The following is a 24,126-nucleotide window of genomic DNA, read 5'->3' on the forward strand; positions in this document are numbered from 1 at the left end:
CTATACTAGAATGATCCAAGATTAAGATTTCTTGTGCTGTTTACAGTAGCTGTTTTCCTGAAAAGATAGTCAACCTTCATAATTTAATTTTGAAATGTTCTTTATTATTTTAGGTGGTCATTATATAAAATAAATATTGAATCCGAAGTTTCATAAAGCAGGATACTCTTTTAGAACATAAACTAACATTAACATTTTCTAAGCAATTATATGCAGCACAAAGTCCTTAAGAGTCCCTCGCCTCCTCTACCAATACAACAAAAGGAAAACTGACCAAAATGAGGGAAAAGTTATGTGCTTTCCTAATAGCATAACTCAAGGGGTTAAACCCTTTCTTTTTCTTTTTTCTTTTTTGGTCAGTCATGGGGCTTGAACTCAAGGCCTGGGAACTGTTCCTGGGCTCTTTACGCAATGCTAGCACTTTACCACACTTTGAGCCTTTTTTTTTTTTTTTTTTGGTGGTTAACTAGAAGTAAGTCTCATGGACTTTCTTGCCTGGAGTGGCTTCAAATCTCGATACTCACATCTCAGCCTCCTGATTAGGATGACAAGTGTGAGCCACCAGCCCCCAGAAAACCTTTCTTTTTTAAACAGGATCTTCCAATGTAGCCCAGGATGGCCTCAGATTTGCAATGTTCCTGCCTCAGCCTCTCAAGCAGCTGGGATTACAGGCACATGACACTGACTGGCATTAAACTTTTAAATTAGCATTCATGGATGTGAAAAATTATGAACACTTATTTTTAATTTCACCATAAAAATAGCTCTTATTCTTCAGAATATATTTAAGAAAATTTTAAGTATGAGATTAGAGATTACTATTTTAATATTACGAAATTGCCTCCAACATTTAGGTTAGGTTATGGACAGTGACTGCTAACCTTTCAAGATTACACTCTTACAAATATGATTTTTAAAAATATACAATTAACCTTCAGTTATTTTGAAGGTTAGTGCAAATGAAGACATTCTTTGGGTCATGGTTTCCAAACACTATGCTCAATATTTTATTTCCTTTCTCTGCTCATAATCTGAGTAACAAAATATAGTGCTGAAAGTAAGTAAGCACATTTCCTAATAGCCTCAGTGACTTCCACTCAGAACAAGTAACAGAAAGGTTCAATCACTATAGAGTCCACTTGTCTGAAAAACACATTATACACTTAAATAAATATTTTGTAGAAATGAATCTATGTCTTTTAAATGGTTTTGTCTCAACTTGACTGATTTCAAACACAGATTTATACAAAGATCACCTATCTGCTTACTACATCAACCATGTTACCACACTCTCTTTAAAGATAAGAGTACAGCATTAAAGAAATTTGTCTGAAAAGCAAACTAATAATGCTTAAAACTTTATTTACAGAATTAGTCCCATAAATCCAGCAAACTCCTTAAGAATGAGTAGCACTTTTACTGTAAAGTACTACTCTGTGGTAGCCAGCAAATGAAACAAACTCCTGCATTGGGATAGAATCCACAGTGGATGTAGCAGCACAAGGTGATCTTCAACTGCTATCTAATGCTACCTGATACATTTATCCTTTTATTTGTGGTTATTGGCACCAGATTCCCACTAGTACCATTGGTGGTGTTGGTTGCTGAGCCATTCACAACAATATAGTCAACTTTGTTCTCCAGCTTCACCAAACGTTGCAAAATGTCATCCAAAAGGACAGCAATTGTTCTTTTCAGATCAGCTAGGAGAAAGAAAAAACAGAATAAACCATAGTAAACAAAGAAAACAACATTCAATATGTATGTCTCTATGGTTTGAAGAAGAAGGTGAACATTAATCAGGTCATTTGAGAAAATAACTAGAGAGAATGCACTCATATTACAAATAGGCACAGCCTGATTAGTCAATAGCATCATGTACAGGACATGGTGGCACATGCCTGTAATCCCAGTTTGGAAAGCTAAGACAGAAGGATCCTGAGTTGGAAGGGTTATATAATGAGTTCTAGGCCAACCTCAACTATAAAATAAACACTTATCTCAAAAACCATCCCCTCTCCTGCAAAACAGGAGCATCTTATAGTCTCCAAAAGGAATATTCTCTCTCCTAAGGGAATTCACCCTTTTCTAATGCAATAGAACAGGATTTGAGCTCAAACTGGTTCAACATGTTAGTTCTGAGTTTATTCAGAAGTTGTTAAAAAAAAAAATAGTGTGTATGGAGCTGGGGATATGGCCTAGTGGCAAGAGTGCTTGCCTCGTATACATGAGGCCCTGGGTTTGATTCCCCAGCACCACATATACAGAAAACGGCCAGAAGTGGCGCTGTGGCTCAAGTGGCAGAGTGCTAGCCTTGAGAAAAAAGAAGCCAGGGACAGTGCTCAGGCCCTGAGTCCAAGCCCCAGGACTGGCAAAAAAAACCAAAAAAACAGTGTGTAGACTATGCAAATATAAGAGAGCTAAGCAAGAGATTCACTGAAATAGAGAAATAAGAAACCTGGACTCCACAGACTTTAGTAGAAGTGAGGCACACTGGGTTCCAGGCAAACACCAGAAACCTGGTCAGTGCAGTAGGCATGCTAACAGTCACTCTGATTTAAACTCCTTCCAGAGACTTGATGGAGGAAATGAACTTCTAACCTCTTTGGAAAATTAAGGGGTTTCAGTAGAATTTATCTGGCATGAATAATATTATGAATATTATAATTATACTGTCCCAAAAAGTTATAGTGTTACTTTTTTGCTGATCATGGGACAAAAAGACAGCCCAACCCCTAATCTAGATTTACTAGGGAAAATCATCTAATACAATCTGATAAATCTGCTGATGCTTCTATGGCTATCAAAAAAATGCATAAAGCTGGGTGCTGGCAGCTCATGCTTGCAATTCTAGCTACTCCTGAGGCTGTAATCTGAGGACTGCAGTTCAAACCTATAGCCTAGGCAGGAAAATCCGTGAGAATCTTATCTCCAATATATTACAAAAAAACTTGGAAGTAGAGCTGTGGCTCAAGTGGTAGAGTGCTAGCCTTGAGCAAGAAGAAAGTCAGGGACAGCACCCAGGTCCTGAGTTCAAGCCCCATGACCAGCACACAAAAAAGAATGAAGATAAACAAAATGTTCATAACCATTAGGTCTGACTGATAAACACTGATATCAGACTTCTGTGTTCCAATATATTTGAAAGTATTTGTGATAAAAAGAACAATTCATGAAATAATGAGTTTAACTTCCTTTAAATGGGAGTAAAGAGAAAAGTAAAAATATTCTATGGTTATTTACCATATCCTGCCATGGAAGCACCATTCTCCACATCCAATGTGTTCTTGTTTTCCTCTGCTAGTGCTTTAACATATCTTTTGCTTAAATCTAGTATTTGTTCACGTAGCTTAACACTGCTTTGATGTCTTGGTTGTTGAAAAGTATAGTGTAGTAACATCAGTCCCCAAATGAGTCCAAATACAAGCAACAGTAAACTCAGTTTCTGGGACATATTTTTTCTTGAGATTGTATAAAACATTTCTGATGAAGCAAAAAGATTTTATGGAGACAAGCCACCAAACAATCAAGGTTTCTGAAAGGAGAAAGAAAAGAACTCTTCTAACAGCGTTTATTCTCCATCTTCAGCAAGGCCTCCTCCACTCATATACTGTCTGTAAAGTTAAGAAAAAAAGGAAATTAGTCTTAACTTACATCAGTACCAAAATAAACACTAAGATATCCTATAGTTTTGATTTGTAACTACCTTATCTTTCTTGACAATTTTCTTTTTTTTTTTTTTTTTTTGGCCAGTCCTGGGGCTTGGACTCAGGGCCTGAGCACTGTACCTGGCTTCTTCTTGCTCAAGGCTAGCGCTCTGCCACTTGAGCCACCGCGCCACTTCTGGCCATTTTCTGTATATGTGGTGCTGGGGAATCGAACCCAGGGCCTCATGTATACGAGGCAAGCACTCTTGCCACTAGGCCATATCCCCAGCCCTGACAATTTTCTTGACCACAAGTAAACTTTCTATTTAATTTACATAGCCTTTCAAATTTAAACTACAAATAAATGTGAACTCATTGGAAATACCTGAAAATTTTGCCACCATAGTCATAAAGCTCTCAATCATGTCTTTTCCTCTGCAACAAAATCTGTTGACATATAGTATTTATACATCTCTGTCACTAACCTAAATATCTACAAGCTATTTACAAAAAACAAAATGGCAAAAGCCAAAATAAAAGTTAAAAATAAGGAAAGGTAAAATATATTGAAACATCAAAAGGTTTGTCTAACAAAATTCTACAATTACCGGGGCTTGGGATATGCTCCAGTGGTAGAGAAAACAAAAAAGAAAAGCAAAAAGTGTTCTACAATATAAGTAACAATGAGACAACACTTTGTGGTTATTGATGTTGTAGCTATTACCAAGTTTTTAAACTCAGCATCTTTCACTTGCTAGGCAGGCTTTCTACCACTTAAGCCACCCCTAACTTTTTGGTTTTAGTTATTTCTCAGATACAGTCTTTTTTTTTGGCCAGTCCTGGGCCTTGGACTCAGGGCCTGAGCACTGTCCCTAGCCTCTTCCTGCTCAAGGCCAGCACTCTGCCACCTGAGCCACAGCGCCCCTTCTGGCCGTTTTCCATATATGTGGTGCTGGGGAATCGAACCGAGAGCTTCATGTGTAGGAGGCAAGCACTCTTGCCACTAGGCTATATTCCCAGCCCCCTCAGATACAGTCTTGTAATTTATGCCTGGGCTGGCCTCAGATCACAGATGTCCCACATATGCCTCCCATTTAGCTGAGATTACAAGGGTATCCCACCATACGCAGCTTGTTTGTTGAGACCAGGAGAGGGCTTAACTAAAATTTCCCAGAATGGTCAGGAAGTTTGCCTCCCTAGTAACTGAGATTACATATGTAAGACACCATACCTGGAACTAATGTGCCAACATCTGAAAATGTCACTAGAAGATACTACGAATAGGAATGAAGTACTATGAATAGGAATGAAGTGACCCTAGGAAGGGGGGGAATTTTCTACTCTGTCAATTCTGCAACTCAACACTCCACAGTCCTTGACAAATCTCTAATACATTCTGGAACTCCTAGGTCCCATCAACACTCATCTTTTCTTGTGGAAGTATATCTATCCTGCCAAAACTCATTACAAGAATGACTATACCACTAAAAGTAAAATAAATACTCTGCTGAAATGATAACTATGTTAAAAAATTACAAATTAGCCAGGCGCTGGTTGGTGGCTCATGCCTATAATCCTAGCTACTCAGGAAGCTGAGATTTGAGGATCACCGCTCAAAGCTAACCCCAGGCCAGAAAGTCCTTGAGGATTATCTCTAATAAACTGCCAGAAAAAAGAAGCTCAAGGACAGCACCCAGGCCCTGAGTTCAAGCTCCATGACTGACAAAAAAAAAATTACAAATGAACTCCTTTTCAAATTGCCTTCTATTCTTTTTTTTTTTTTTTCTACCAGTCCTGGGTCTTGGACTCAGGGCCTGAGCACTGTCGCTGGCTTCTTTTTGCTCAAGGTTAGCACTCTGCCACTTGAGCCACAGCGCCACTTCTGGCCATTTTCTGTATATGTGGTACTGGGGAATGGAACTCAGGGCTTCATGTATATGAGGCAAGCACTCTTGCCACTAGGCCATATTCCCAGCCCCTCCTATATATTTCTTTTTTTTTTTTTTTTTTTTTTTTTTTTGGCCAGTCCTGGGCCTTGGACTCAGGGCCTGAGCACTGTCCCTGGCTTCTTCCTGCTCAAGGCTAGCACTCTGCCACTTGAGCCACAGCGCCGCTTCTGGCCGTTTTCTGTATATGTGGTGCTGGGGAATCGAACCTAGGGCCTCGTGTATCCGAGGCAGGCACTCTTGCCACTAGGCTATATCCCCAGCCCCCTCCTATATATTTCTTTACTTACCATTCACAGACTAAATCCTTGAAAGCAGTCATCTTAGATGGATTAACTTACTTTCACCCTATACTATCCACTCTACTAAAATTCTCACTGGAACAGGGGAGAAACTGAGGGAAGATAACTCACTTGCCCAACACCATTGCAATTGGATAGCAAGAGGCACAAGATTCAACCTTCATCTCAAGAACAGGGAGGAAGTGAAAGGGTGTGAGTGAGGGTGAGGGGCAGAGAGAGGAGACCAAGTTCTTACACACTGGTGGTAGGTAGGGCAAAGGCACAGCTGGTAAATATATTACTCCAAAATAATAAATCCCAGGAAACAAAGACCCTAGTTTAAACCTATTGATTCTCAGTTGCAAACATTAAATAAAGAGTCCCTCTATGGCTCTGACTATAAAAGGCTTAACAGTAGCATTAGATTCAGAAGGCAAGGTCTTCCCAGTATGGACCAAGTCTGTTTAGCACTGCCCTCAACAGAGTATGTCAGAAATTTCTACAGGGACAACTACAGTGGGCAATTTATACTTTACAATATGGTGGGGCTATTATTATTATTACTATTTTGCTGGAGGGATCAGGGTGTTTGTTTAGCAGTACCAAGGTTTGACCTTACACATGTTCAGCTTGCTTGATCACTTAGTATTCTACCACTAGAGAATGCCTCCAGTACTGGTGTTTGTTGTATGATTTTTCACAGTGATAAGTAAAACTGTGCAAGGTAGTAGCTTAAAAGCTGCTTTAGCTGGGCCGTGAATTAACTAAAAGCAGGATAAAAGCTGGGCATTCAGCCTCAGTTTATATTCTGTCCTTTGATCTGAGTCAATCTCCAGCAACCGACACTTGTATTCACCATGGGCTCCCAAGAAGGATAAGCACTTGAACACAAGCTAAACTGCCCCAAGACAGGCAAAGTCCTCTAACCACCATAAAAGGCCCAAAACAAGTGGAACAGCCCAAAAAGGCAGATGAGACAATAGTAACAGACTTAAAGGATGGAGTGCTAACTTCCCCAGATCATCTCAAAAGATAAAGACTGAGATAATGGTCAACCAAGGTCCACAAGTGACTACAACTTGTTTAACTATGTATATTCCGCTGGATTCAGGAGTATGACCTCTGAGGACTGGGGGAAGGGTGTCAGGATCACCTCTAATCTCCAATTAACCAAAAAAAAAAAAAAAAAAAAGCTGGAAGTGGAGGTGTGACTCAAATGGCAGAGCACCAGCCTTGAATAGAAAATCCAAGCAAGAATGCAAAGCCCTGAGTCCAAGCTTCAGTAAGGGGTGGGGGTGGAGGACATACTTTTTGTTTCCAGCCCCCAGTTCCTTATCAATTTAAGGGGAACAGTAATGGCAGTAATGTACCCAAAGGACAGCTACGCCAACTCTACACCAGGGAATTAAGAAAGTACACCAAGGAAGAAAGTGGGTAGGGGAACTTAAAAAAGAAAACAAGATCAAAAGATAGTTCCAAGCTAGTAGATTCCTGACAAAGGGTAGAGCAGTACAAAGGCCTTAAGGATTGCCTGAAGCTACCTAAGAAAGTTTAAAAATATTCTAAGGATTCAATTCCCCAAGCAACTCCAAATAAGGCTAGTAAAAGTAACTAAGATTTCTAAAGAGACATAATTCTGGGGCTGGGACTATGGCCTAGTGGTAGAGTGCTCGCCTCATATACATGAAGCTCTGGGTTCCTCAGCACCAGATATATAGAAAAAGCCAGAAGTGGAACTTTGGCTCAAATGGTAGAGTGCTAGCCTTGAGCAAAAAGAAGCCAGGGACAGTGCTCAGGCCTTGAGTTCAGGCCCCAGACTGGCAAAAGAGAGAGAGAGAGAGAGAGAGAAAGAGACACAGAGACAGAAAAACAGAGACAGAGACAGAGACATAATTCTGCCTCTGGTATCATTTTCAGGAATGATACACATTAAATCACCTGGAAAGATTTTTTTTTTAATCCTAGTGCCAAGTCACACCCTTTACTAATTAAATTAGCCTGCAGGCGGATAAGTTATACAGCAGTTTTTAAAAATTATCTGGTTGGTTAGTTTTGCTTGATTTTAATGCAGTGCTAAGGATCAACCCACATACACACACATACAACAGGAAGATGCTCTACCCCTGAGCAACAGCTTCAGTGGGCATCAGTATTTTTTTAAACACTAGGTTATTCATCAACTGACAGCGAAGTTGAGAACTACTGTTGAAAGCTCATAGTTCATGAGTAGAAAAGCAGCAGATAGCTGCTGTTAAGGTGTCTAAGTTCAAAATTATAAATCAGTTCATTAGGTATGACACAGGAATCCTGCTGCTAGGACCAACCCATTATAATCTTGAAGGGAAAAGAGAAGGACAGAAACAGGTGACTATTGCTGGGACCCAAATCTCTTCAGCCAGAATAGACAAAGCCTTATTTGTACTAGGCAAGGATGAAGGTGGGATGCAGAAGTCATTTCCACTGGTACCACTTTAATCCCTAGCACCAATATGGTACAATATGTTGTCTGAGATAAGTGTCCGTGACTTCATACAAGGAAGAAAGCAAGACAAGAAGCTTGAGTTCTAGGATGGTTTACTTATATACTTTTCATTGAGTGATTAGAAATATTCCTGGATCTTTAAAAAGAAAAAGAAAAAGAAACAGGAGGATTCAAGTCTAGTCATTCTGGGGTTCAAAGCTGGAAAGGATAGAGGACCTGAACTTTGAACTTCTCAAGACTTTATGTTTCGGGCTGGGGATATGGCCTAGTGCCAAGAGTGCTTGCGTCATATACATGAAGCCCTGGGTTCCATTCCCCAGCACCATGTATGTAGAAAACAGCCAGAAGTGGCGCTGTGGCTCAAGTGGCAGAGTGCTAGCCTTGAGCAAAAAGAAGCCAGGGACAGTGCTTGGGGGCCCTGAGTCCAAGCCCCAGGACTGGCAAAAAAAAAAAAAAAGACTTTATGTTTCAAGTACTGGCCCAGCCCCTGAAAGGTCACCTAAGCTGAGAGCCACTAACTAGAAATCAAATAGGTTAACACTGTCACTGAGAGTTGATAGCTAATATCTCTTTATATTATTTTAGAGTTATTACAAAATGATTTATGCACTAAACACTTTTTGATCCTAACTTCTAGGTTACTACATTAACTGATAATGTAAATAAAAGTAAAACCTCAAATTCACTGCAAGTAATGCCTTGAGAGATTTCACAGCAAAATATCATCATCACTTTGACCTATGAAAAACTCCTGATAATTTAAAGGCTCCCTGGAGACAGTTCTCACACAACTGCAATAATTACAAAAGGAATTAAAGTCTGTGTAGCACAAGTATAGAAGAATTCAGAGGAGACACACTTAAAATGAAATGCCTGAACATCTTTACAGATCTGACAAAAGGCAACAGTGTATAGCCCAAGTACCACTATCCCTCTCCAGCTCAGTCCTGTATCTCCTTCTCAAGTAGTTTTCTAGACTCTTCTCCAACTCACTTCACCCCATTCTCCTCAGAGCAATCCAAATACCCTTTTAAAAACAAACTTCATATTTGAGTCCATAATATGCCAATAAAAAGTGTCCTACATCACTAGCATTAGGGAAACGCAATCAAAACCTTCAAAGTGGGAGGGAAGCAATGGGAATATGGTGGAAGGGTTTCCTACTGCAGTCAGAATAAGTTAAGTGCCTTAGCACAGTATACAAGGCTTTATGAAATCTGACTTGTACTTATCTCTTTCTGTTCTAGGCTTGCTAACAGGGCTATAGCCACAGTAGACAAAACACACAAAATTCTCTCTGATCCCAGGCTCTATGTGACTGCTATTCCCCAAGAAAGCTCTTCCTGTGGCTTGCTCCCTTCCATGGTTTTTTTGTAAGATGCTTAGCTCAAATGTTTGTCCTTATATAGTGGGGACAACAGTATCTATCTACGTGATACCTCATACTACTCAGTAAATATGAACTTTTATTATTAGCACCAGGCTCTAACACAACAATGCTACTAATGCTGGGTAACTTGAGTCAATACAGAAGCTATTTTAATAAACCTAAATAAAACTCTTCTGATTAGCTTTCATGGGCTAATTCTCTACTCAGAAATTGGGACATCATGAAATATTTCAATGGTATTATGTCACTAAAGAATTATCCACACCTAAAAGGTGGCAAACAGCACAAAGCTAATGGGAATAGCTTACCTTCCAAACAGCCTAAAGGAGACTAGACAAAGTATCCATTTAAATGCTACCTCAGGGCTGGGGATATGGCCTAGTGGCAAGCATGCTTGCCTCATATACATGAGGCCCTGGGTTCAATTCCCCAGCACCACATATACTGAAAACGGCCAGAAGTGGCGCTGTGGCTCAAGTGGCAGAGTGCTAGCCTTGAGCAAAAAGAAGCCAGGGACAGTGCTCAGGCCCTGAGTCCAAGGCCCAGGACTGGCCAAAAAAAATAAATAAATAAATTAAATAAATGCTACCTCAGCTCACAGGATTTTGAGACATCATCATTTTATTCTAGCCCACATTGATCTTCTATTTCCCCCAGGGCATGACTTTGTACCAATTGATTTATATGCCATAGTGTCCAGTCATTCTGTGAGCCTTGATTCCAGGTTAAGTTCTAGGTCCCTTAAAACCAAAAATAACTTGCCTTAGACCACTGACTACCTCCCACAGAGCCTAGTAAGCAATCAGTAAGCACTTCCACACTACCTCCACTAGAAATGTTGTGTTTGTAAATGGTGAGGTAATTGTAGTATTGTATTATTAAAACGAGGCTTCCTTCTGTTTTGCTTTAAAAGAATATAATCAGGAAATGGTAAGATGGTTTAGGGAAATGATTCAAAAATCTTAACAATAATGTGGACTAGTCACTAATTACAAAGTTAAAACTATTAGAGTTCAAATATACTTTACATGAATTGAGTTATTACAAATGGGGTTACAAGAATATTTAAGAATAAATTTTAGCTGGGCATGAGGGTACATGTCTATACACTAGAAGTGGAGGCAGGGGGATGGTAGTCAGGCAGTTAGCACAAAACTCCATCTGAAAACAATAAAAAATAAAAACAGACTAGGGCATGATTCAAGTTGGTAGAGCACTTTTGCACAAGATCCTGGGTTTAACCCCCCAGTACCACACATACACAAAAAAGAATAGATTTTGTTACATAGGCAAAGAGAAAGAAAAGAAAAAAAGAAAGAAGAGAGAAAAAGAGAGAGAGAGAGAGAGAAAGAACAAATATCATTTGTTTGGAGGAAGGGATCTCCAACATGATCAGCAAGCATATTAACACATTTCTAGAAAAAAAGAATTTGTTAGAAACCACATAAAACCCAAGCTTTATTATATGCAGGTTAATTTAAAGCATGAAATAATTTGGTTTATTTATTTATTTGTTCATCTTCATTTACAATATTAAAGCAACTATTATCTGACAGTAAGTTGTGATATAAAAGGTGAAATTAGATAGGATTCTATTCCTACAGATGATAATTTTTTAATTAACTAATTTATTTATTTTTGCCAGGACTGGGGCTTGGGACTCAGGGCCTGAGCACTGTCCCTGGCTTCTTTTTGCTCAAGGCTAGCATTCTACCTCTTGAGCCACAGCACCATTTCCGGTTTTTCTGTGTATGTGGGACTGACAGGGCTTCATGCATGCTAGGCAAGCACTCTACCACTGAGCCACACTCCCAGCCCTCAGACGATAATTTTAATAGGAGTGGAATAATTAATAAGTAACAGAGAAACCAGTTCATTTCAGCTATGACACTTGGCTCTGAGGAAAATGTAAACAGGGTCATGAGTCTGGGGAAATCTATAGGAGATATGAAATCAAGAAAAGGAAATCCTTTGACAATAAATAAGAAAAAAAATTTAAGAAAGAAAAGGAAATCGTTGATGTGAAGAAGTACAAAGTATGGTCCCAATTTCTTCCAACTAAACCCTTTAATATTCTTTTCTGATCAGAATCTTGGGAGCAAGCAGTAAATTCCTTATTCTTATTCTCAGTACATATCTGCACAAGAGGTTTCCTGATCCTCAGCACAGTCTAGAAAAATCATTCAAAGTGAACAGAAGGAAACCCACAAGCTAAGAAAAGCCCCGAGGTCCCTTTCTTAGGAGAATGGCAGGCACAATGTCTTGTAATACACAGGATTAGTAAGGATCTGACATGGTAGTGTTTACACAGAGAAATATATTCTTGTTGATGTGTTCTAATACGAAGGGGGAAGTGGCAAGAAGAGGTACAGAACAGTAGCAGTCTACTAGCACACTAAAACTATGACAAATCATGTTAAATATGATTTTTCAAATAGTGCATATTTCTTTTTTCTTTTTTTTTTTTCTTTGCCAGTCCTGAGGCTTGAACTTAGGGCCTGGGCACTGTCCCTGAGCTTTTGCTCAAGGCTAGCACTCCTCCACTTGAGCCACAGGGCCTCTTCTGGCTTTTTCTGTTCATGTGGTACTGAGAAATCGAACCCAGGGCTTCATGCATGTCAGGCAAGCACTCTATTATTAAGCCACATTCCCAGCCCAAATACTGCATATTTCTTAAGGAACACAAAAGTAGAATGCCAGTAAATGTTTTTCTAAATTTTTCTATTTATTACAGGACTTTATTTACAAGACCTTTGAAGAAAAGTACTATTCAAAGCTCTATTATGTTTCTTGTCAAAGAGCATATGTTAAAAAAAAACATATGTTAAGCAAATTCCCAGTGGTTTCTCCCTAGCCAGAAACCAAAAGATAATATATCAGTCCATTATTAACAGACAAAAGACAAAAAAAAATCTGTAAACTGCAACACCACCTTGTTAAGGAAAGAAAAAATACACAGAAAATTAATGACTATTCGATATCAAGCAAATAAAAAAAAATTGGCATCCAAACAACTTAGGACCCCAGTGTTTTTCCAAAAGCAAAAAATAAAAGTCAACATAGGTTGCAACTATAACTTAAAAGAAAATAGAAACTATCAGAGTAGACTGTACACACTACAGATTTTTGTTTCACAAAATTTTTCTAAGTTTACTTATTTCTGCAAACACAGATTCACATAGTCATACATCTATGAAGTTTTAGCATAAAAAGATTCTTTCCTATGATTTGCAATCAAAACACTTTTTAAACAATGCAATTCACAAAGTCATAAAGTACTTCCCCATATTTTTATGCAAATATTGCAATAGCAAGATTAAAAAAAAATTAACTACAAACAGTACAAGAAATGTATCCAATGCCTAACTTATGAAACTGTAACCTCTCTGTACATCAGTTTGATAATAAAAATTTGAATAAAAAAAATTAACTAAAGGCTAATCCTACCTTAACATTTCTTGTTCAAATCCCATTTTTTGCATTTATTCTGTGCTCTGCCCTTTGGGCTGTTGTGACCTACAGCTCAAAGTAATAACAATCACAGTGAACTACCAAGCAGAGCAACTCACACTTGCTATGAGAACCACATTTGAGTCTCAAAAGAAATTTAGAGGCATATGTTTAATACAAGAGAAACTGCATATTCACTAGGGCTTAAAGCTGAAGATAGTTCTTTTTCAAAGAAAACTCCAAGGGGCTGGGAATATGGCCTAGTGGTAAAATGCTCGCCTCGTATACGTGAGGCCCTGGGTCCCATACCTCAGCACCCACATATATAGAAAAAGCCGGAAGTGGCTCTGTGGCTCAAGTGGTAGAGTGCTAGCCTTGAGCAAAAAGGAGCCAGGGACAGTGCTCAGGCCCTGAGTTCAAGCCCCAGGACTGGCCAAAAAAAAAAACAAAACAAAACAAAAAAAAAAGACTCCGAAATGAGCTATCCACACATTAAGCCCTGGAATGTATTTTCAGGGGAAAAGGTCCATTCCTAAAATACCTAAAATTCTACACAATACCACCAGAGGCTAATATCTGGGGAAAAGGTTTAACCCAAACACAGTCATCCACTCAGTAATTTGGTCTAAGATGTTATATACTGCCTTGGGTCTTTGTGGTTACAGTTACTTTGTTCAGTCCACAGCAGCAAGAAATACAAATAAAGATTTAAAAAAAATGTCCTGTCTTGAGAAAAGCTGCTAATACCTGTCTTGAGAATACCTGCTAATAGAAATATGAGTCTCAAGATATCAGATCTCTTTTAGATAGCATATTTAGCACAGGTAGAAAATAACAGCACTAAAAATTACAAAAACAGAATTTAAAAGATAGAGGTCTGGATAAAAATAAAAACTGCTTTAACAATAGGAAAACTACTCAATCTAAAATGTTATACAGTATTAGGCTTCAGTGAGAGCTGGACCAGCCATGGCCTCATTTCCACTTGATCCCACCTCTCCCATTTCCCCTACTGCAAGTGGAGAAGTCTCCAAACAAAAGCAGCCCCAGGATAAAGCTGAAGAAGAATTCACAAAGAGAAACAATGGCTATAGGTCAGGAACTGAAAAATCAAAGTTATGAAAAAGCAGCAATAGGTATAGGTGCTATAAGCAAAAGACAAGATCTGGAGAATATGGAGAGTTTTCAAAGAAAACATGAAACTCCTTAGAGGGATGAACTAGCTAGTAAGATTCTGATTTCTGGCAGCTTTGCTTTCATATGTATCCCTTCCCTCAGGGTAGACTGAGAAACTACATGAGCTGGAGTGGGGGGGAAAAACCCTTTGACACAAATAAACAAGGTAAAAGGTTTTCCTCTTCTTTTCTACCAAATTAAAAAGAACCTTTAAAACTCCTTAGCATTGAAAGTCTGAGCTAAGAGTCTTTGGAATCAGATCAATTCATTATTTTAGAGATAAGGAAAGGGAGTTCCTCAACTTAACCTAATGTTACCCAGATTGTGACAGAGCCTAGACAAGAATCAACTTCTCCTTTTTCCTGTCACCACTCTATCCTACACTAAATAACACCAACCTGGCTGGACACATTTTCCTCAAAATGAGTACTTTTGCCACACTTCATAGAGAATCAAAAATGTTAGGGTTATATATGCCTCCTTCCACATTTTCTCTTTTCCTTCATTTCTTTAAAAGTCATCTGTCTAGCGAAAGACAAATACTTACACTTGAACATTATTAATTAAACAGCACTCTAAACATTCACAAGGTGAGAACAAAGGAGGATATTCTTAGGTAAGGATCACAAGGGCTCAATAGCTATATGCATATAACCATATAAAATAATGCTTATCAAAATGCACTCCAAGAAATGGAAACAAGAAGTTTTTTATTGTACTGTTTGTGGGGGGTTTTGTTTCCTTTTTTCTTAGGTTTATTCCTCTGTCACTGTTTTTGATTTCTGTACCCTTTACCTTGTATATAAGTTTATCTGATTTGGGGAGGGAAGGGGAAGCACAGTAGGATAAAAAAAAAAAAAGATAAAAAGAGTAGGAAAAAGGGTGAACCATTCAGCAGTGATACTCAATAGACCCTATGTTGGAAATAACTATACAACTTGGGGAAGGAAGGGGAGACAGGAGAGGAAAATCTGGGAGAGAATGAGGTAGAGTGTGACACTGTTCAAAAAGAAATGTATTCATTACATTACTTATGTAACTGTAACCCTTCTGTACATCACCTTTACAATATTGTTTAAAGTAATCCATCACTAAAGGCATTACACAGACAACTCAGGCCCACTGATATTTTCTCCCTACAATAGATTTTTTTAAAAAATAAAAAAGCATTTACTCGGGCCATGTGGATTTCACATATTGCACAAGAGTACCTGAACTCAAAACAGTACATAGTAGACATTTTAAGTGAAAACTTTAATTTCAATGAAGGACCACAAAGAATTCCTTAAAGCTAACCCCATCACCAATTTCAATAAAAATTGAAGGGAAAACAGCAAAAGAGCAATTGAAACTTTAATGGAACTTGAAAGCTTTCATATTCCTTATCAAATTTATTGCATGTGCTCACGCACCATATCTTTACACACAAAGTACAACTTAGAAACATAATCCTCAAAGGTGTTTAAAAAATTATGAACCAGTGAGAAAGTAGAGAGGAAAAAAAGTTAGCTCAGACAAAAGATTGGAAGCCCAGCGCCAGGACTGCCGAGCACAGGGATGCTTACCGACATGACACTTGGGTTCCTCTAAGGATCCCCGCAGGACGCAGCTTGGGGGGAGGAGGGGGCGCAGGATTCAGACTTTGCACCGTATCTCCAGGGCTGATCCCCAGAAAAGCAGAGTCATCAATTTCCTTAGAACATTCACAGCCATCTTAAAACGGCGGAAATTAAGAAGACGGCCTATTTTAAAAGGAATTCCTTGCTTTAGTTTAAGGTGAACCAGATGGAGATATTAAAGATATCGCTAATGGTTAAACAAGAGAAAGTGTAAAATTGAAAGTCTAGAGGCCACTTCGGCATTGCGTGCAAAAGATCTTTCCATCAAATGAAGAACTAATGGAGTAATAGGTCCATGTTTGTAAGTCTAGCAACTTAAAGATTCGTGACAGCGCTATCGGCTGGCGGTGACCACTCAGGCGGCGAGCCGGAGATTAAGCCCGATCACTACCGCAGGCAGCGAGGCGATCAGAATGGAACCGCGGTTGTCTGAACCACCGTCACCCCGCACGGTCACCAACCCACACTGCAGTGAAGTTCACCCTTACCGGTCACCCAGGACACGAGTTTCGAAGAAGGAGCTGGAAATGGTCATCTGACTTCCTCCTGCCCCCAAAGTGGCCCAGAACTGAGCTGTCAAAAACAGAAAACCAAGTGAGTTCGGTGGCCGTGGGGCTGCCCGCGGCCCCGCAGCTCGGACCGAGCCCGCCCGGAGCCCCAGCCGCGCTCGCCCCCCGCTCCCGGCCCGCCGGCCGTGGCTGTCGCTCCGCGCAGGAGTGGGTGGCGGCCCGAAGGAAGGCACAAAGAGTCTCCCGCACCGGCGGGCGCGTCCCCGGCGGGCGACCCGAGAGGTACGGGGTGGGAGGCGGGATCGGGCTGGGGGGAGGGCAGCCGGGCCGGCGCTCCGCGAGGCGCCCCAGCCCACCGCCGCCGCCGGCTACTCGCCCCCTCGCAGTCACCTTGCCTGAGGGCCAGAACCGCAATGCGCAGCCAAAGCCGCTTAGCGGGAGTCAGCTACCTCCAGGTCGCGATGGAGAAAGGCCGGGGGTGGGGAGCCCGGACGAGGCGGACCCAGGCGTGTGGTGATTTTACTCTGCCGTCCCTCGCACTCCGCTTCCGCTCCGCCTCCCGGCAGCCCCGCCCCCGGCCCGGAGCCCCGCCGCGCGGCATTGTGGGGAATGTAGTTCCGGCTCTTCCTGGGTGTCGCTGACAGCTGGACCGCAAGGAGCTGGCGCTGAAAGGAGGGACCCGGCGTCCTGCTCCCGGCCTTCCACTAGACGACCGACCCTCCCGCTGCTGTGGACTCTCCAGTCAAAGTAGAAGGGTGCTCCTTACTGTCACTGAAGGCCCTGAGCCAGTGCAGTAAAGGGAATGAAAGGACTAAATAAACCCCGGCTGACAAGTACAAGAGGCACTTACCTATTTCCAACTAGCCTGCAGAAAGAAGTAGAGGTGTGACTCGAGTGGTAGAACACCAGCCGTGTTCAAAACGTCTAAACAAGAATGAGAAGCCCTGAGTTCAAGCTCCAGTACAAGCACCAAAAGCAAAGAAAAAAGAAAGAAAACTTGAAGGAAAAAGCTCTTATTTTAAACCCTTGTGTGACCATTATTGTATAGTATAATGTCAACATCTGGTAATAAAATAGTTTTGTTTAAAAAAAATTTAAGGGCTAAAGATTACATTGAAAGAAACAAGAGTATTTTTTCCATGGATGGTATAATTATGTACATGGTGAATTTAAAAGAATGTAGATGGATTGTTACAGTAAGAGCTCAACAAAATTTAGAGAGAGAGAGAGAGAGAGAGAGAGAGAGTGTGTGTGTGTGTGTCCAGTCCTAGGGCCTTGAACTCAGGGTTAGGGCACCATTCCTGAGCTTTTATGCTCAAAGCTAGAGCGCTAAGAGAAGGAAGAGGTGGCATTGCTCAAAAAGAAATGTACTCATTTCCTGACTTATGAAACAGCAATTCCTCTGTATATAATATTATTATTAACAATAATAAACCACAGTTTTTAAAATGTAGAGCTCTACCAGTTGAGCCACAGCTACACCTCCAGCTTTTGGGTGTTTAGAGGAGATAAGAGTCTCACAGACTTTCTTGCCCATACACACCATGATTCTCAGCTCCCAGCCTCTTAAATAGCTGAAATTGATTTCTTTTTTTTTTTTTTCTTAAAGAATTCAGGGCTTGGGGCTGGGAATATGGCCTAGTGGCAAGAGTGCTTGCCTCATATACATGAGGCCCTGGGTTCGATTCCCCAGCACCACATATATAGAAAATGGCCAGAAGTGGCGCTGTGGCTCAAGTGGCAGAGTGCTAGCCTTGAGCAAAAAGAAGCCAGGGACAGTGCTCAGGCCCTGAGTCCAAGGCCCAGGACTGGCAAAAAAAGAATTCAGGGCTTGGTATGTTACTTAGTGGTACAGCTATATTGCCTAGCATGTATATATGGTCTTGGGTTGGATTTTTCAGCATCAAAAACCTAAATAAGTAAATAACCTAAAAAAATCAACATTTACCAGCAGCAGTGTTTCAAACCTCTAATCCTAGTTACTTGGGAGAGGAAATGATGAAGGACTACTGGATGCCATCCAGGGCCAAAAGAAAAACAACAACAATGAAAAACTTGCAGAGACCATATTAAGTGATGGATGGATGTGTTGGTTTGCTTCTATCATCCCAACAATTCCACAGGGAAACACAAATAGGAAGACTTCAGTCCAGACCTGCCTGGGCATAAGTTGAGTAGCTCAATTGGTAGAGTGCTTATCTACTAAGTGTGAAGTGTTAGGTTCAAACATCATTTGAAAAAAAATTATATTATTTCTATATACCAGGAAGAAAGGTAAATTTTAAAAAGATACAATTTGTAATCATCACAAGTAAATATCAGATACCTAAGAATAAACCGAAATAAGATCAAAACCTATATTTAAAAAAGCATTTAGGGCTGGGAATATGGCCGAGTGGCAAGAGTGCTTGCCTCATATACATGAAGCCCTGGGTTCCATTCCTCAGCACCACATATATAGAAAATGGCCAGAAGTGGTGCTGTGGCTCAAGTGGCAGAGTGCTAGCCTTGAGCAAAAAAGAAGCCAGGGACAGTGCTCAGGCCCTGAGTCCAAGCCCCAGGACTGGCAAAAAAAAAAAAATTTGAAAGACACTAGAAGACATGTAAATCAGGACTATAACATGTCCATAGATTGGAAGGTTATTGAAAGATGCTAAGTACTTCCAAATGTATAGATCCAGTGCAATTCTAGACAAAATTTCAAAGAAGCTGGGCATTGGTGACTCATGCCTGTAATCCTAGGTCCTCAGGAACCTGAGATCTGAGTATTGCAGTTCAAAGCCAGCCTGGGCAGGAAAGCCCATGAGACCCTTATCTCCAACTAATCACAAAAAAAAGCCCCAGAGAAAGAGGAACCCTTCTCCATTGTTGGTGGGAGTGCAAATTAGTACAACCACTTTGGAGAACAGTATGGAGGTTTCTCAAAAAGCTCAATATAGACCTACCCTATGACCCAGCCATACCACTCCTAGGCATCTATCCTAAACAGCAAGTCCCAAGATATCAAAAAGACATTTGTACTTCCATGTTTATCGCGGCACAATTCACAATAGCCAAAATATGAAAACAACCCAGATGCCCCTCCACAGATGAATGGATCCAAAAAATATGGTACTTATACACAATGGAATACTACATAGCGATTAGGAATGGTGAAATATTGTTATTCGCAGGGAAATGGTCAGAACTCGAACAAATAATGTTGAGTGAGACAAGCCTAGAACACAGAAAACAAAGGGGCATGATCTCCCTGATACATGACTGTTAAGAAAGGGTGACGGAGAGACAGTAGAGACCAGGTCTGTGAAACCAAAAACTGCTTGTCAAATAGTATTCCCCACAGGATTGGGGCAGCGACCCAACAGTATGTAACTAAAACCAAACAATTACTCAACATATAAAGGTCAAAAATTGACCTCTCAGGGGAATACAATAGCTCAAAAGCTATGTATGTACGTTCATATAAGACTACTGTCGACATATTGTCTAATATCGACATTACATTTAAAGCCCTAGGCGAACTTTCTTGGGCGTGGCCATGTGGCTACTGTATATGTTCTTGATTCATTGTATATTGTATATATGTCTACCTGACCTAGAGAAGGGATAGAAAAGCAGGGCGTAAGATATCACAAGAAATGTACACATTGCCCTACTATGTAACTGTACCCTTTTTGCACAACACCTTGTCAAAACATTTGTGTTCAATTAATAAATTAATTAAATTTAAAAAATGAATATTTGTTCTTTCTTTTTTTTTGGTGCTACTGGGTTTGGAACTCAGGGCCTTGTCCTTGCTAGACAAGCACCCTGCCACTTTAGTCACACCCCGACCTGGTCTCCATTTTTTTTTGTTTTGTTTTTTCGGTTGTGGAGCTTTGAACTCTGGGCCTGGTTGCTGTCTCTGAACTCTTCAGCTCAAGGCTAGGGCTTTACCACTTGAGCCACAGCACCTCTTCATGTTTTTTGGTGGCTAATTGAAGATCAGAGTCTCCTGGACTTTCCTGCCTGGGCTGGCTTTGAACTGTGATCCTTAGATCTCAGCCTCCTGAGTAGCTAGGGTTACAGGTGTGAGCCACTGGCACCTGGCCATTCTCATTTGTTTGTTTGTTTGTTTTTTAATATGGTCTCACTTTTTGCCCAGATTGGTCTGGACCATGATGTTCCTATTTCTGCTTCCCTAGTAGCTGGGATGGGAGGTGAGTGTCACCACACCCAGTTTTTTATTGGTTGAAATGTTTTTCAAGAACTTTCTTGCCCAGTCTGGCCCACATCCTTGATCATCCTAATCTCAGCCTCTTAAATCATTAGGACTAAAGGTTTGAGCCACTATGCCTGACCTTAAATACTTCTAAAATGATCATTTAACTGCTGTGATAGATATGATATTAAATTATATTTTAAAGTTGTAAAAAAAAAAAAAAGCCCCAGAAATGGAGCTGTGGCTCAAGTAGTAGAGTAGTAGTGCCCAGGCCCTGAGTTCAAGCCCCTGGACTTGCACAAAAAATAATTTTTGTCAACGGGTTTGAATGTAAAATGGAAACTTGAGAAGCAGATTTAAAATGTTGTTGTGGCAGAAGAAAGGCAAACATTCATTTCTTAGCTACTCAGGATGCTGAGATCTGAGGATTCTGCTTTGAAGCCAGCTCAGGCAGGAAAGTCCATGAAACTCATCTCCAATATTAACTACTCAAAAAATATTGGAAGTGGAGTTGCGGCTCAGGTGGTATAGTACTAGCCTTGAGCAAAAAACCGCTTAGTGACAGTGTCCAGGCCCTCAGTTCAAACCCCATCTCTCATAAAAAAAAAAAAGTTCTGTTAATAAGGTGGCAAGTGAATTAAACATATAGTTCTCAGAAGACATACAAATGTCTAATAAATAAAGAACTGTTCAACATCCTTAACCATAAAGAAAATGCAAATCAAAATAATACTGAGATTCTACCTTACTCCATAAAAAAAAAAAAAGAACACATTCTGGTGTGGGGATGCAGGGAAAAAAGAAGCCCTCATACACTGCCAGTAGGAATGTAAATTTCAGGGCTGGGAATATGGCCTAGTGGCAAGAGTGCTTGCCGTGTATACATGAAGCCCTGGGTTTGATTCCTCAGCACCACACATATAGAAAAGGCCAGAAGAGGCGCTGTGGCTCAAGTGGTAGAGTGCTAGCCTTAAGCCAAAAGAAGCCAGGGACAGTGCTCAGGCGCTGAGTCCAAGTGCCAGGACTGGCAAAAAAAAAAAAAAAAAGGAGGAATGTAAATTTCTGCAACTATGATGAAAATCATACAGAGACTCATCAAGAAATTAAAAATAGATTTACCCTACGACCCTGGTATATCACTCTTGGGCATATATCCTAAGGAACATAAATAAACATATAGGTGAACCTACCTGCACACAGCAATGTTCACAATAGCCAAGCTGTGCAGCCAGTCTGGGTGCCAACAATTGATAAATAGATAACAAAAATATGCTGAAATGTGGTATATTTGAGGGAGATCTCAAATAGTGTAATTTCTTAGAAAGGCAAAGTCAAAGTTCAACAAAATAAATACCAGGAAAATGATTTTTTTTTTTTTTTGGCCAGTCCTGGGCCTTGGACTCAGGGCCTGAGCACTGTCCCTGGCTTCCTCCCGCTCAAGGCTAGCACTCTGCCACTTGAGCCACAGCGCCGCTTCTGGCCGTTTTCTGTATATGTGGTGCTGGGGAATCGAACCTAGGGCCTCGTGTATCCGAGGCAGGCACTCTTGCCACTAGGCTATATCCCCAGCCCCCCAGGAAAATGATTTTAAATGAATTCCTCCACTCTCTATCGTATATCTTACTAGACAAAGACTAAATTTGTTTGGGAGGCTCAAGAGGTTAAATAATAATAATAGTTATTAATTCTTAAGGTACTTTTAAACTTAGAAACCATTTTCTTAGAAGTAGTGAGAAGTAGTGCTAAATTCCTCCTACTCATCTGTCAAAGATAGACCTAAAATCAAAAGAATGCAATTAGCTGCTCAAGCAGATTTAATCATAGTTGAAGAAATTCCTTTCTAGAATCAAAGAGAAAAGCCACAGACAGCTAGTACTGGACTCTGGACAAGAAAAATCCACACTCCTCAGCCACAAAATAGGGAGGAAGATAGTCTATGCCTGGAAGGCAGGGCTAGGAGGTCCATTCCTAAGTTCAATCATCTCTGAGGAAAAGGACTGGCAATTGAACTTGGAAAAGGAAATGGAATTGGAGTTCCTCATTCTACTATTTCTGAGGCAATGCTCAGGTCTGAGGTATCTCTCAGTCTTGATGAATCCACAAAAGGAACTCTGAACTATGCATGTGGGGAAACAGTGGCTCTTTCCTGAGACTATTGGATTAGGAAGAAGAGTGGTAGGAGAGAGGCCAGTTAGAAGTGAAACAACTCTCTTTCAGGAGATCACTGTTGGGAAGGCTAAAATCTGAAACCTCTTCCATTGGGCTGTCATGGTACTAGGCCCTTTGTGGACAGTTCTGTTTTTCCATATGATCCAAAACTTTTGTCTGGAAGATTCTGACAGGCTTGAAGACCAAGGGTCTGACCATCCCCTCTGCTTTGGGGCTTGGAATGGTGAGAGAGGCTTATTAACTCAGCACAAAGCTCTAAAATCACTTTTTAATAATACTGTTTGATCAATCTCAATAATTCATCTTTGTACTTGGCTCTGTCTTGATTTATTCATTCACTATAAAATTTCTACACACCTCTCTACATACTCTTTCTCAAGCGGATTATGAGATCTAATCAATCAAGATGGATGACACTGAAAGTTTAGAGGGAAAATGTTATATAGTGTTATTTAGAGCTGTTATATTAACATTTTAGTCTGAGCATTATCTAATTTTATTATATTCAATTCTCATTATTTCAAGAACTTTATCTGTCATTTGTTCCATTTAAACATGTTCTATAAAATTTGAATATTCCAATACACTCTCCTTATTATACATGACTCTGAGCAACCCTTTAGAACAGACAGTCCTTTAGCAGAACTGATAGATTCAGCCTTGAAACTATAGTCCCTGTCAGATCCATCTATTCCCACCCACATCCTGTCAGCCATCTCTCTAAGATTCCACAAAAAGTGAGAGGGAGGGAAAGAAGAAAAGCCTGGCAGGCAATAACTCCGCTGTTTCCACGTGTAGTGCATGATGACAAATAGAGTGCGCACTCTCAGTTTTCATACAAATAACTTCTTCTATTCAAACACTGCACCAACAAGTATTTCTGGAACACCAACTGCCCAGGTTTTGCCTTGAAGAACACGAGGCAAGCACAAAACAGCCCACATTTTGGTGATTTTTTTTTCTTTTAACAAGTAGCTTAGGAAAAAAAGTCTAACAAGCAATATAATTAAAACAATTACAATATATGACTAAATGATATAGTAATGATAAGTACTACACAAGTCAAGGTTATAGAATAGGTAAGACCAAGTAGGTGGTGGATAGGTAAAATTCAATCCTAAGAAGGTGCTGTTAAATTTAGAGCCTATTATTTTGTGAACATAATTGCTGGGAAATCATAATCAAAATGTTCCTATACAACTCATAGAAACTGTAGCATCTATAGAAAGAGCATAGTGGCTGACATTTGTGTAATT

At 40.2% G+C, this 24,126-nt stretch overlaps 1 protein-coding gene across 1 annotated transcript; it reads right to left on the reverse strand.

Moving 5' to 3' along the window:
* Positions 1-557: 557 nt before the first annotated feature.
* On the reverse strand, positions 558-17,062 carry Ccdc126 (coiled-coil domain containing 126). Its single transcript, XM_048339683.1, has 4 exons — positions 16,950-17,062; positions 16,480-16,564; positions 3,244-3,614; positions 558-1,703 (listed from the first exon to the last, which is right to left on the reverse strand). The coding sequence occupies exons 3-4, from the start codon at positions 3,479-3,481 to the stop codon at positions 1,519-1,521; spliced, it is 423 nt and encodes a 140-aa protein (XP_048195640.1). The 5' UTR covers positions 3,482-3,614; positions 16,480-16,564; positions 16,950-17,062; the 3' UTR covers positions 558-1,518.
* Positions 17,063-24,126: the final 7,064 nt, after the last annotated feature.

This window comes from Perognathus longimembris, chromosome 2 (genome assembly GCF_023159225.1).
Source record: "Perognathus longimembris pacificus isolate PPM17 chromosome 2, ASM2315922v1, whole genome shotgun sequence".
Lineage (NCBI taxonomy): Eukaryota > Metazoa > Chordata > Mammalia > Rodentia > Heteromyidae > Perognathus > Perognathus longimembris.

Coding starts and splice junctions, on each gene's coding strand:
- Ccdc126 (XM_048339683.1), bottom strand. CDS start 3,481: ATGTTTTATACAATCTCAAGAAAAAATATGTCCCAGAAACTGAGTTTA. Junction 1,704..3,243: donor TGCTTCCATGGCAGGATATG/GTAAATAACCAT, acceptor TCTTTCTCCTAG/CTGATCTGAAAAGAACAATT.